This window comes from Gobius niger (genome assembly GCF_951799975.1).
Source record: "Gobius niger genome assembly, chromosome: 4".
In the NCBI taxonomy this organism is placed as follows: domain Eukaryota; kingdom Metazoa; phylum Chordata; class Actinopteri; order Gobiiformes; family Gobiidae; genus Gobius; species Gobius niger.
This window is the reverse complement of record NC_136855.1, coordinates 18,922,607-18,937,203: the sequence shown is the minus strand read 5'-3', so window position 1 is coordinate 18,937,203 and position 14,597 is coordinate 18,922,607. Positions and strand designations below refer to the sequence as shown.

Genomic DNA, 14,597 nt, shown 5'->3' with positions numbered 1-14,597 from the left:
ATGTGTGAGCACGGTGAGTTGTTGTGGGTTGTCTTTTGTAGGATTAAACAAATACTAATTGAAGGTGACTGATAATTTTGTTTATTTCAGGTGATTTGAAGCAGCTCATTATGTGGTAAGTGACATGTACAGGCACACATCTGAGAAAACATTTGCTCTTTTGTTGTCTTGATGGTCAATTTGGGTTTTATAGATTTGTTTTTTCTTAATATAACTTTTTAATTCATGTGGGTGGCACTGTGGCGCAGCAGTTAGTGCTCTTGCCTCACAGCTAGGATAGGTTCAATTCCCTTTTCTTGTTAAAGCAGTACTAAGTAACTTGTTTACGTTAATAAATCCTTTCCGTAGTCCCTCTGGGGGTCATACAAGTGTTAATGGTATGATTAGCGGGTCTTTCATCTCCCCCTGGTGTCTCTAGCCATAAAACTTCCCTTGCAAATTGACTGCCACCGGACCGGAGCCACCAATACACACTAATGGAATCACGAGAAGAAGCTAACAGGCTAACGGGCAAAGCTAGCTGTGAGCTAAGCTAACTGTTGAACAGTATTTACAGCCAAGTTTGAGTGAAAAAAAAAGATCTACATTGTGTTATTGTTATGTCTGTGGGGGCCTCCTCCAGCCTGGAGCCCTTGAAAATTGCCCAGATTATGTGCCCCATTGTGACAGCTCTGCATGGATAACATACACCACCATTTCCTGTCTAACATATTTCATCTATTTACATGTTAATACTTCTGTTTTGTTTAGGGGTCTTCGGCATAATGTGAGCTGGTCTTTCGGTACAGCACTTATTGACATCCTTCTGGACATTTTCTTGGCTCCTGAACAGTCCCTCTGCACACACCCCGGCCCTGACTGTCCCAGCCCCAGTGTCCCATTCCAGCGCTCCTCCCTGGACATTTACTACAACGTCTTACTGAAGTGCGACCATAAAGATCTTGCTGAGTTGAACGACACAGTTTGCCCTGAAATCGAAAATGCTCATTCGACAAAACCGGCTTCGGTCGTCAGTTTTTGCAAGGCCCTGAGCTCTCTCGACTCTGAAAATATCAAGCTTGTATGGAGAAATGCTTGCTCTTTCTTGCAAGCTGTTATGTCTCCGTTGACATCCAGGTCAGCAGGAGATTGCACCAGTGTTGGCACTTTTCCCTCCCCTGTCATCAACCCACCCCCTACAACTACGAGTATCTCTCAGCAGGACGTCCCAATGAGGATTGCGAGAGAGGCGTCTAACCTAAATGAACTAATCTGCGACTACAACAGCTGGATGGAGAACGTCATATTGGATCCCATGCTGGTGTCACTGTGCGGAGACAATCAAAGAGAAGAGTTTGTTAAAAATGTGTGTAGCAATATCGCACTTTGGAAAAAGCTAGTGTCGGATACCTCAAATGTGTGGCTATATGCTTATTGTGGGAACTCCACTGCTGACGGGGCCACTATGGTCAATGAGCTCTGCCTTTATGAGCAATGGATGTCGCAAATTATGTCAATTGACAAATACCTTCTTGAATTCTGCATAAGACTTGACAGAGAACGCTTCTTATGGTTCACATGTCAAAACACAGGATTTTTTCAGATTCTCTTCTCCAACCCCGATAATATACACCTCGTGCCAAACTGCTCAGAAGTGTTGCCCATGCCCATACCTGCCCTTCCTGACACAAACGAAGACTCTGGAAATCAATGCCAATACTCACACTGGCAGGACCCGCCTCTGATTCATTTCAGTGTTGTATCGCTGTGCTCCGAGTTTGATGAAGAGGATTTTGACTGGGAAGTATGTGCCAACCAAACATTTTTGAACCAGCTTCTGATCAACAAGCTAAATGACTGGCTCCACGAACGTTGTGCGAAGGCGAAGTTTAACCCAAAAAAGTGGTGCGACTACAACACGTGGGTGAGCCGCGATGTGGATGATTCAGTGGTGGGATTGTGTTGGCAGCACGACAAATTGGCTTTTCAGAAAGATGTCTGTTGCAACCTAGCATTGTTCCAGAGACTGCTCCAGGACCCTCGCAACATTTGGCTGCGATCCATCTGCAATGAAACTGAAGAAACCGATAAGGCTCCACTCATAAAACAGGTTAGTAATAAGGCTAAAAGAAGAAAGAATTAAACTTCAAAAGAGGGATTAGAGGAAAGTTGTGATGTGTCAAATGGAATGGAGATCTGCCATATGGGAAACCTACAGTGAAGTACTGCTACACAATTAATTGTAATCAAATCCAAATGTTCTATTTGAATGATTCGCAGTTAGCAAATTGCAAAGGCAGCAATTATTTAAGTGATATATCAACTAAGAACATAAATATGTCTCTATTGGGGTTTTGTAATGTTTAAAACCTGCAAAACACTCTACAAACAAGTTCTAAAACGCATTCGATTCCAATATTAGTCAAGTTCATATTTAGATTTGATCTCAAGTGGCTATCAATACTTCTGAAATCCCCTGGGGTACGCAAGCACAAAGGTGCATTGAATTATTTCAGATTTTAAAAAAAGCTGATCAGTATTTGTGTTGACATTTTACTTAAAAAAAATGTAAAATTCGAAATAATCTGCAACATTCTCAAGATCTCACAAATAAAAGGCCCAAAGGGTATGCCAGACCAAAAAGGTTGGGAAACAGTGGTTTAAGTCATTATCTCTAGGCAAGGCAAGGCAATTCAAGGTTGCAAGAAAGCAGATGAAATCAATATATAAAACATCAACATAAATATTTATTGATTACAGTAAAAAGCAAGAGTACAGATCAAATTAACTGTTGTAACGTCCATGAAACATCTTACACAACCATTCTCTACAATGTGTGCTGTGAGAGCGCATTGTTGTACTGTTTTTTGTGTGGCTTGAGCTCTTTATTAGACAGAGCCGTTCACTGTGAAAGGAAATGAAGCGCGAGGAGCTAATGGGCAGCAGGGTCAACCACCAATTGGCTGCATGTGACTAGTCTTTTTCAAATAGCCACTTCTAACCACAATTTCATGAATGCATCATGTTTTTTAATTAAATATAATAAAAACCTTTTGATGGTGTAGATAGATCAGCCATTGCCAAGGAGCAGAGGTCCTGTAAGATCCCACAGATCCCCAATAACATAAATGAACCTTCAAAATCACATATAAAGAAGAAATAGGCCAAAAAGACAGAGTTAAATGGTAGATGGACTCCAATTTATATAGCGCTTTTCTACCTTTATCAGGCCCAAAGCGCTTTACTGTAAGAAACCAGTCACCCATTCACTTTCTCATTCATACACCAATGTACGCAGACACTGGAGGAAATTGTGGGAGCTGGGATTCAAACCCACGACCTTCCGATCACGAGACAACTCGCTCGACCAGGCGCCACCGTCGCCCCAGTTAAAGAAGTACACTTTAAGAAAAACAAATACATTTCATTTTCAACTCCAGTATTTTTATGTACTTGTTTTGTAGACATGTACATGTACTTGTTTTGTAGACCCACCCCTTTCTTAAATTAATCTATAAGGAACAAGAAATATATTTGTGTAGTCAATGACCAAGGCCTAGAAAAGGTACATCTGCTTCATTTTCTGATTGTGTACAAATCCAAATCTAATTAGAACCAACCAACGGGTCAAATTGGCTTGTGAGAGTAAAAGGGTTACCACCAACCATGGTAGAAGTCTGTGTTAATGCCAGTCTCTTTTTCTGTTCTTCAGGTTTGCAAGTATGCACTGTGGTCTAGTCCCATAATCGTGGACATGACTGATGTAGCTACTTGTGCTTGGGCTGACCCTGATAACTTCACATCCAAAGTCTGCCTCAACGACATGGTGTTAAAGAATCTTCTGGCCAATCAGGACAACACCTGGCTAATTCAGCATTGCCACAACAGCACCAAGCCCGGGGAAAATCCAAACGGGGGACATGGGCACGGCATTGTTGGATTCGACCCCAGTAAGCAATGCCTCTATTTGAGCTGGAGCGTGTCACTTCCTGATCCCACTCTTCTTACTCTTTGCTTGGAGCATGACCGAGCCAATTTTGTGTCCACTATCTGCCCTAATCCCACTCTTTTTTCTGCACTGTCGCAAGAGCCTCCAAACTCATGGCTTGGGCCTATGTGTGCCACTTACGCTAACTACACTAACAGCGGTACGGGCGAGCAACCGGCCTGCTTAGCCAAAGACCTGGTGAAAAAGTTCAATTGGACATGCTCCCACGACCTCGCCTTAGCCTGTCACCCCGGTGCGGGACAGAATGTGGTGATGCAGGCGGTGGTGCGCTGTTGGCTGGACAGTATGAGGAGCAGGATGGAGGACTTGCTGACACCAGAGGTGATCGCGGTGCTGGACCAGGCCGCGAGCTTGGCTGTGGTGTCCCTGTTAGCTTTGGAGGAGATTCAGAACACGACGTATCATGTGACAGAGAACATTCGCCACAATATTGTCGCTTTTGTGGACAACTTTTTCAACACAGAAACCAACTATGTCAAGAAGAGGGTGATATTACAGTGCTTTGGGGTAAGGTGTTTTTAAAACAGTTTTATACCATTACTGTCGCTTCATCATTGACCCTACCTTTAATGTCACTGTACAGGTTGGCCTTAGTCTACAGGTGATAGAGGATATGGTTACGCTATTGTCACTGATATACATAATGAATGCAGTCGTGTAGTGCAATCTTTACAAACTTGATTTACCAGTTAAAATAACAACCCTAAACACATAAACATGTGTACTGATCCATGTAAATACTGCTTGTTTGATGTACAGAGGGTGTTAACCAGCCTGATGCAGACAGCACGAGAAATCACGCCATCTAAGTTTGACTTCATCCAGGTAGTATTTCTTTATTTTGAATCCGTGTCATTATCCACCAATTACCACTTCTATCTTATTTTGTGTCAACATTGGACCAATATTTTATTTGTTATGTGCACATAGGAGTACTTCAGAATACCAGTGCACGACTTGCGGGCCGTCCTGAGCGGAGCTCACATCACAACGATTCGAATGATCCTCCTGCATTACAGCGGGAACAAAGACACATTACAGGTGCATCCAACTTCTATCCTTCTTTTTCTACGGCTTCCTAAAAGTTTTCTGTGTCACTGGATATTTGGGTTATGGCAGGTGTCACATTTCTGCTGACACTGAGGTTATACAATGTGTTTTCCAGCTCCCACTGAAGTTCCTGCCCACGCTGACATCAGTGCTGTTTCAGACACACCTGACCACAGACTGGAGTCTGTTTCCTGACTTGGCCTCACTGTTGGCTCTGGCAAGTCCAACGGACATACATCGTCTTCCTGACCTCCAGAATAACATCAGTGTGTAAGTTCTTCAAGGGTGTCATTTCTTAAGGCATGCATAGTCGATCTTGGTCTGTCCAATCTATGAGGAAGTTTTCTGTATCTTCTGCATGTTTCTCAAAAACATATCACCCTATAATAAAATGAAATAAAATAACCTCAAGTACCAGAACTTGAGACATCACATGATCTTTTTTTACAATTGTGTTCAATTCAACATCAGTGTAGCTCTTTGAACTAAACCTGTGTGAAATGGCATCTTAAGGATAACTCCTATGTCAGGCTTAGCACCTTACGTCACTACCCACTGAAGTGTCAGGGACATACATTATGCATAGAAAGTAAAGGAAACCCATTCACTCCATAGAATGAAATCTACAATGGGTAATTTATATGTTAAGTGCCAAGTAATTATTGACTAAACAGGTCATTAGTTATGATTTACACCTCTCTCCTACAGATTTTCAAGAGTAATGATGTGCCTCATACCATGAAAAATTACAACTATTTTAAAATTCCATAAAGATTTCAAAGATCTACCAAGTCACAAAATTGTTTAAAGCCACACTGCAGAACATTCCAGGTTATACGTATGTTGTGGTTCTAAGGCTTAGCTAGAAACAATGCTTTTATTGATGTGGGTTGTCAAAATAAAGTATTTGGAAGAAGTTACACGCCAGCTCACTGTAAAGACTTGTTTTAACCCTCAGAAAATGGAAATAAATGCTTTTGTTTTATTCTGTTTATTGGGTGGAATGTTACGCCTAGCCCATTAATGTACCTCCATTCTAAACCATTTCTAGGAGAGAGATCATCAACCAGAACCTGGCTTTGATGACTCTTGAGCAGCGGCGTGCATTTGGCGCCTGGTTTGGCATCGTGATGGACCCGATTAACATCATCAGAGGTCAACAATCGCTCATCAGGGACACCGGAAACCTGATCACTTACCTGCCCTTCAACAACTTCCAACACCTCTCGGCCGCTCAGGTATCAGCCCTGTGAGCTCTGATACCTGGCTGTGAAACAGGAGATGATGGGCATCAGTGAGAGCCATTAGCCCCAAGGCAAAACACTGCCACCAATTGCACAGCAGCCAAGAAAGTGCACAAGCCCCTCTGTCTCTGTCACATTTCATATGCCCGGCCTTCCTGTTTGTAATCAATAAATAAACGTGGAACCTCTTGAATTAATCATAGCACGGCTACTAACTGATGAGTTGTCAGTGGACGCAATTACTTGATGTATTTAGTGTGATTCACTGTCTATTGTAGCATTTACCCTGGATTCCCGTTCTTGTCACCTCATCTTTTTACAGCTTCTGGATGGGTTAAGCGTGCTACAGAGAAATACCTTGAGCCCCATACAGCAAGAATTTATTGCAGAACGAGTCATTGGGACATACAAAAACCTAACGCCTCAGGATTTTATCAGGTCGGAGATGCACTTTATGCATACTCTTGATACCACGTGCAATATTGTTCATTGTGCACTCTCCATCTAACGCTGTAGTGATTTGTAATTTCAGGCTTGGCTATATCACATGCTTTGCAGATCCAGATGACCTTATTGTTTACAAAGGTACTGAGGCCTTTCCTGTTATTCAGGACATCGTCAGAAAATGCACTAGGGATGGGCTTAACCTGCCCAGCTACTTGGTACTCATCGCTTTCACATTTATTTGCACTTTATATTGGTTTAAAGCAGAACCCAGATTAACCTCATGTGTGCTCTGTATGTTTTGTAGCTTTCTAGTTTGCTCCTAAACAGCACCCAGACCAAGGAGCCCTCGGATTTGACAGTGGACCAGCTAAAAGACATGGCTTATCTCCTCCCAATACTCGGAGTGAACTTCACACAGAACCTCACCCCTTCACAACTGTTCAATGTGCTCGATGTCATTAAGTCAGTCAACTTCAGCCCTGCGCAGGTACATAATACTGTACAGAAGTGGTTCTCAAACTTTTCACGCCAAGTAAAATATTTAACCTTCCGAGTACCATCAGCCCCGGACCAAAATCCAACCAGGGACAAATAAAGAGACAAATACATATATAATGGATCAGCAATGCCTAAACTGGGGGTAAACCATGTCTTTTATTTACAATTTGCATTAACTCAATTGGCTATAACCTAAATAAAACATAGCTCCTTTCATTTATATGCAGACGATGTAATTTTGCACTCAGTGATACCCTCTGCAGCGTAATAAACAATAATACCGGTATACAGCATTTCAATTAGATTTTTGCTGATTTAAAATTGTTAAAGAATTCTTCTAAAACTAAATACATTACTAAAGCATAGATTACATTTAATCTAATTAAAACAAATAAAGTCGAAAATTGCAGATGACCATGAGTACCTTCTGAAGAATCCCAATCAGTGGTGCACACACCATAGTTTGAAAATGAATAGTGTACATTTGAATAACAGGCGGATTTGAAATGATGCAGGACTTTCTCTGCTACAGTCTGTTGTTACTTTCACTACATAGGCCCTGGTTTGTTTTGTGCATGCTTGGTTTGCTGCAGCTGGTAGCGCTGACAGACAGCTGATAGGCTGCTGTATGTAGAAAGCTGAGCTCATGGGCCAAAGACCTGACCTGGGTTCAGCAAACATTAAAGACTAGTGGCAGCTTCACAGCTGCTGTCTGGCACAGGTGTTATGTCAAACTACAAGGCAGCAGTGTTGTGTTTGAACATGGTTTCTTATGATGTCAGTTCAATCCATATTAAAACTATAGGAAATATGTCATAACTGCATGATGTTCCACATACATGAAATTAACCGTCTCTTTCTCTGACAGGCCTCAATAATAGTGGAAAAGCTGTCTTCAATTATGGAGGTAAGTACTTTTTATCTCTGTATGTAATTGTATTAATCCACTCATCTATTACTCCGCTTTAACCCACCAGTCAGAGGGGTGATCGTAAATAAATAAGTTAGCAAAGACCACAAACTCAAAATAGATTGAAATAGACATTTTTTAAACAAGCAATGATGTTGATCGTGGCTGTTTGAGTAAAATTGCAACTGTAGATAGTAATTTAGATTTAACACAGGGCCATAATTTTTAGCGCCCATCTGTAAGGTGTCTGGTAATAATATATGAATTTGCAATATCAATCAATCAATCAAACTTTATTTATAAAGCGCTTTTCATACCGAGAGGTATCACAAAGTAGTTTACAGATTACAACATTTAAAACAATGCGCCTGGTACAACCTCCCATATATATATTTTATATATTATGATTAAGTAAATAAATTAGTTAGTTAAAAGCTAAGCTGAAAAGGTGGGTCTTGAGCCTGCTCTTAAAAACATGAACGTTCTCTGCAGCCCTTCGCTCCTCCGACAGGTCGTTCCAGGAGACCCCTGCCGGAGGAGCGAAGGGGCCGTGAAGGTTCAGAAGGTAAAAGCAGAAGGACCAAGACCATTAAGACATTTAAAAACCATTAAAAGAACTTTAAAATCGATCCTGAAACATGCGGCGAGCCAATGCAGCGATTCTAAAACCGGTGTAATGTGGTCCCGCCTCCTGGTCTTCGTCAGGACACGAGCTGCTGAATTTTGTAAAAGTTGTGAATCTGAGATACTCTTTTTGGGAAAACCAGAAAGCAGGGCATTACAGTAGTCGATGCGACTGGTGATAAAAGCATGCATTAGCCCACTGGTCACTGCTGTTGAAAAAGCACCTCCAGCACCACGGACAGCTTTAACACATAGTGCAACATAGTGTATTAGCCGCCCACCAGACAAACATAAAAATAGCTTTTTCATATGCTTTTCACAATTGTCTTAAAAGATTAACTACTGATCAGGTCACTGATGGGTTGCAAATGACAAAAATATTGATTTCATATTTATTTATTTTTAAACTTCTTCCCACTCCTTTTTGAACAATGCTGTTCTATTTTTTGTCTTTTTTGTCAATTGTGTCAAGTGTTTATATTGTTCTAAACTAAAACTCTTCTTTCTTCAGCTGAATTACCCTGGAAGACTGCAGGAGCTAGGATCTCTTGTTGTGGGAGTTGAAAGTGAATTGTTTTTGACACTGACTTCAGAAAAGCTCCTGTCATCTCTACCGTCTATGGCCCAGCAGACGACCAGCTTCAGTCCAACTCAGTGCCATGCCATTGCCACAAAGCTTTGGGTAACATAGGCACACATCATCATTAAATTGTTATTAAAATATGACTTGACTTTTGTCTGTTCTGTTAGGGCTATTCAAATGTGTTCAGCTGGTTGGATGACGTAAGGCCATTACTCTATTGCACGCCATTGGCCAGTGTTTTGCCCAGGACTAGTGAACTGGTCATCAACTCCAGCAAAACTGTCAAAATGCCCTGGAATACACAACAGGCAGGCCCTCTGACTTTAATAAAACATTTGTGTGGTATATTCTTGTGCATCTGCTTTGGTTAAAACTCTATTCTAAAGGCTTGCGACGTATTCTGTTTACCCATTGAATAGGGTATGACAGGATCTCATCTAGTTTTAAATATTTAACTTTAACTTTGTTGAATAGACACACCTCCATTGACACTTTTCATATCACATTACAGCCAACTAATGTGCTTTTTCCATCCAGGCCCAAGCAATTTTCAAAAAAGTGCTTGATTTAAAGCCAAATTCAATCAAAGAAGACTTCCAGTAAGTTCTTGTATGAACATATTTTCTTGTAATACAGTCATGTATCTTTATGATCTCTTGTCTTTTATCACTAGGAGTCTAGAGACATTAGGACAAGGCATGACATGCAAAGTTTTACTGGAACGACTGAGAGCAAATCCTTCCCCTGCATCAGTGAGACAGGTCTTACTCTTCCTCCAACAGCAGCCCAGTCCTCTTCACACCACAGTGGTAAAAATGAAGGCACTTTTATATATAGTGTGTTTTGTCAGTTTAATGTGTAATATAACATCTAACTTTACTTTTCTTAAAAGAAAAAATGTGTTGTTGATGAGGTGTTTAAGAAAAAGTTCTTCCCAGAAGTTCTGGCTGATTATGGAGCTGAAATTGTTCTCGCTATTCCGTAAGTTTCAGTACAATTACATTTAAATGGATTATTCAAATGTGTTGAATAAATGTAGTTACAGCATTAAAAAGACTTCTCAATCTTATAATGTTGTCTGTCTGCAGCGTAAGCAACATGAATACATTGTCTGTGGACAACATGGACTCTATTAGAGCCCTCATCATTGACAAGCCTGAATATTATCTTTCATTACCCAGAAGGAAACAGGAGCTTGTGGTGCATAACATTGTTCAGAAACTGGTTTGTTTTGCACAGTTAATGAATATCATAATTGCCTGGTCTTCACAATTGTCTTAATACAATGTGCTCCTATGCAGGAAATGCACACAGGTGTATACACGGAGGAGGAGTTTCGATCCCTGGGGATTATGGCAACATTTGTGCGGGATGAGATGTTCCATCAAGTTGATAGACGCTTTTTCACGGAAAACATGGATTTTTTACAGACATTCTGTTATAGTACGACAAAAATGGACATGGTAGCACGGATCTTACAAGAAACAGCTACTTTTGGGTACATTTTCATGTTCTTAAGTTTGGGTGACGTTATGAACTGCAGTGCATAATCTTTGTGCTTTCCCATAGACCTGTGTACACATGGACGAAGGCCACTCTCAGTCAAGTGAATAGATTTCTCTTCTTCTTACCCAGAGACAAGCTTCAGCAGATCTCTCGTGTGAGTTATTCATAATAAGATTTCCATTTTGGAGAGGCTAGGCAAATGGAAGCTTGTAAAAGAAGCTGTGGTTGTCACATCACTGTTGTGTCATGCTGCAGTCCCTGTCTTCCCGTTATCCATCAGTGTTTGTGCTTATGTGATGCTGTATCAGTGTGCGTCTATGCTCAAGGATGTGTTTGCACACAGGATTTGATGACAGTGACCCGTATAGAGAGGCTGTTCATGAATCAGCAACAGTGGCAACGTGGGATGGTCGGGAGCCGCTGCCATGATGCAAGTGAGAGGAAGAGCAACTTTGAAAAACAGCAATTAGTCCTGCAGTATTTCCTGGGCTTCCTTACAGTTAACAGTCTTCCAAGTATGTTTCCTTTTTTTTGCTAAAACTGTGAAACACACTTTGTGGGTTTGAAAGAGCTAAATACAGGTACAGTTTGACCAAATTGACATGTATTATTTCCTAGAACCTCCTGCTCCAACCTGTGAGATTCTCCATTCAACCACAGCTTCTGTGTGGACAGCCGGCAGCCTAGTGAACATGTCCCAATCTGCCTTCGTCAATTGTCTGGAGTTAATTGGTCAGGATCCATTTTTGTCCCTTACTCACCGCAGACTGTTGTTGGAGAAAGTGAAAGATGTAAGTCATTCTTCATGTCCACGCAAACAGTATAATATAAATGGAGTTGTTTTTCTTTATATTTTAGCTGACGATATTTGGTCCAGTTGCCAAATTTTCCCAATCACTCATCTCTCAGCTTGGGAGAATAGCAGTGGCAATGACACCTGAGGAGCTGCGCAGCCTTCGATTAACTCAGCGCAACACCATCGCTGCTCTAGGGGCAATCGACATTTGGACGAGCACACAGGTCGGTATTGAAGAGTAAAAGTGTGTATTGTATGAATACGTTTGTGCTGTATATACTTGTTTGTTCGCAGCAAGAAGCCCTGTTCGCAGCTATATTGAATTCAAACAAACAGAGAGTGAGCCAGCTCGACTCCAGCACTCTGGTGGCGATGGGGTATATTGTGTGTGGTTGTGGGGCCAATGAAATGAAGAGTTTTAACTCTGTAGAGCTCAGGTAAGCAAAATCACACTTCCAAGTCCAATTCAGTGCACTGACCTTGTACTATGTCTCCTCCTGGTGTCTTTAGTAAGGCAGTGCACTACCTAGGTCAGTTGAAGCTGAATTGTACACAGGAGCAGTTGGGGGCCATGATTATGCTGCTTAAAAATAGCCTTGCCTTTGGACCCGCCAGCAACTGGGGAACTGATGTTTTCATTGAGATCGGAACAATTGCAGGTAGGATACACAGACCATTTTCGCTAAAGCAATACTTGCTGTGAGTATGACTGGAGGACCGTGTGTTTTTCATCCAATGCAATATTTTTTAATTTGTTCTGATTAATAATGATACAAAAATACTATACTGAACATTTCTTGTATTTGTAGCTGGTCTGGCAGATCTAGAATTGACATCCTTGGTAAGACATCAAATTGAAGGTCTTACAACACTGGCTATCCCTATGATTTCACCTGAAACATTTTCGGTAGGCCTTCTTATATCAAAAGTCTTTATTTGAATAAAGGTTTAACTAAAAATCTTAACCACAGGCTTACGTCATGTTAATACGTTTGTATATTGTTGATTACAGGTTGTGTTCAGCCCTCAGCAGATCTTAATGTTCTCCTATGAGCAGGCTGAAGCAGTGCCCTCCAAAGTGATTGATGCATTGCCAAGTGATAAGAAGAACGCTCTGGCCATGGTACTGATGCCCAATCAGGACCAGCTTGTGGATGTCAGAGGTGATGATCTCATACTGTTCAGAATAAAGAACAGTTGATTATACTTTAAAGGGACTATACAGAGTCTAAAATGGTTTACAGCAAGTATTTGCATCCCCCTACATGCTCCAGCCATGTCCTTAGGTGTAGAATGAGCCCAGACCTATTCACCACTTGGGCCGAAGTCCCATCATGCATGAGCTTAATATAGAAGCTGCAGTTCCGCATAAGACCAGAGGCGGCAGTAGTGAGCATAAAATGACCAATTTGCATCTAGTGTCTTTTAAATATAGTCTCTATAAATAAAAGATTTTACAAAAAATGAAAAATGACCTTATTCACAGTTGCAGTGACTCAAATCAAACAAATTAAATATGTGATCTAATAAATGTAGTGTAATATGCACCTGATAACATTAATTATAAAACTTACACATAAATATGTATGTGTATCCACTGGCTGACTTTGTTAACCCCAGACTTATCATTTGAATATATAGCTGGAGATGCCTATGAAGAAAGAGATGAAATGCCTTGAACTCAATCATCCCCAGTCAATTATATTTTAAATTATAAAGCATATAATTAGCATACATTTAATGCTGAATATCAACTATGTATCAAATTTGTTTGTGTAAGCTTCAAATGTGTGTAGCCACAGTTAACCAGATGATAACAACAGTATAACTTTTTTGGTGAGAAGGTAAAAGAAAAAAGAGGTCTGGCTTCAGGGGCAATTTATGACAACTTTATGAACAGAAGTATGTGACAGTCTGATCATTTAGCCTTCTGTGTGTCCATAGGGAGATCATTGGGGCAGACACTAAGCCACTGTCCTGTGTGTCTTTTACTGGGATTGCTGATGCTGCTCCTCATCCAATCATGACCCTCTCTGCTCCTGGACACGAACCCACTTATCCCCATCACAAACATCTCCCCATGTGTTTCATTTTGTGCAATATTGTATCTATTTTTCTGTACAGTAAATTAATAATATAACTTATTTTTTCAAGCTGTGTACCAAAGAATACATTTTGTATGTTAAGACTGTATTTATATGTTTATGTATTTAAATCTCCATATATACAACATTGCTTTATCTTGTAAAGAAAATGTCAGAGTATCTATTTTGGTAAGAACTTAAGGAACAACGTTGCAGTGAGTTTTTCTATTGTGCAAACATTCTGGCTCGTCAGTGATCAGACTTAATAAAGAAGCACTCTGCAGTACGTTTGCCTTTATTGTGTTTTACTCAAGTCTAAAAAGACTTTGCTTAAGTCTAAAAACATGTTCACCCCCCTTGGTGAACATATTACTATTATTATTATTATTGTTACTATTACTATTATTATAATAGTAATAGCAACAATAGTAATAATAACAATTATTAATATTATTTGTTGTTGTGGGCTATTAATATTATTGTAGATTTACATTACTTTTACTGTTACTTTTTTGTGTGTTTTTGATTAAAATTCTGCAGTAAACTTGATAACATCGCTGCGCGCTTCCCTGAAGACAAAGTATGAATGACACATGTATTTCCACTTAATATTTAGACACTTTAGAACAGTGGTTCCCAAAGTGGGGTCCGGGACCCCTTGGGGGGGGGCTCAGAGGCATTGCAGGGGGGCCTGAGAGCTTGTCTACAACAAGTACATTGAGAAAAAAAATGATTTTTAAAGGCACTGTACATTTCTTTGCTACATCATACTGCTTTAACCAGTCATGGATAAATGTTGCTTTTTATGTCATTTTAGCTCTAAAAAAATAACAGTAATAAATATTGGCTATTGTTATTGGGGGGGCG

General features: G+C 40.5%; 1 protein-coding gene and 1 long non-coding RNA gene across 2 annotated transcripts; both read left to right on the top strand.

Annotated features, from left to right (window-relative positions):
- The first annotated feature begins 10,953 nt into the window (after positions 1–10,953).
- Positions 10,954–11,580, top strand: LOC306962214. Its single transcript, XR_013792815.1, has 3 exons — positions 10,954–11,004; positions 11,194–11,365; positions 11,469–11,580. It is a non-coding gene; the product is annotated as an uncharacterized lncRNA (long non-coding RNA).
- Positions 11,581–11,764: 184 nt separating this feature from the next.
- Positions 11,765–13,699, top strand: strc1 (stereocilin 1). The gene is made up of 6 exons (XM_079555777.1): positions 11,765–11,870; positions 11,941–12,083; positions 12,157–12,305; positions 12,456–12,553; positions 12,659–12,809; positions 13,591–13,699. Exons 1-6 carry the CDS (start codon positions 11,781–11,783, stop codon positions 13,671–13,673), a joined length of 714 nt encoding a protein of 237 aa, XP_079411903.1. The 5' UTR covers positions 11,765–11,780; the 3' UTR covers positions 13,674–13,699.
- The last annotated feature ends 898 nt before the right edge of the window (positions 13,700–14,597 follow it).

What these genes read in the sequence shown, in the direction of transcription:
- strc1 (XM_079555777.1), top strand. Translation starts at nt 11,781, where the DNA reads ATGACACCTGAGGAGCTGCGCAGCCTTCGATTAACTCAGCGCAACACC. An exon ending in TTTAACTCTGTAGAGCTCAG is followed by an intron (nt 12,084 to 12,156) that starts GTAAGCAAAATC and finishes TGGTGTCTTTAG; the next exon opens with TAAGGCAGTGCACTACCTAG. An exon ending in TTTCACCTGAAACATTTTCG is followed by an intron (nt 12,554 to 12,658) that starts GTAGGCCTTCTT and finishes TGTTGATTACAG; the next exon opens with GTTGTGTTCAGCCCTCAGCA.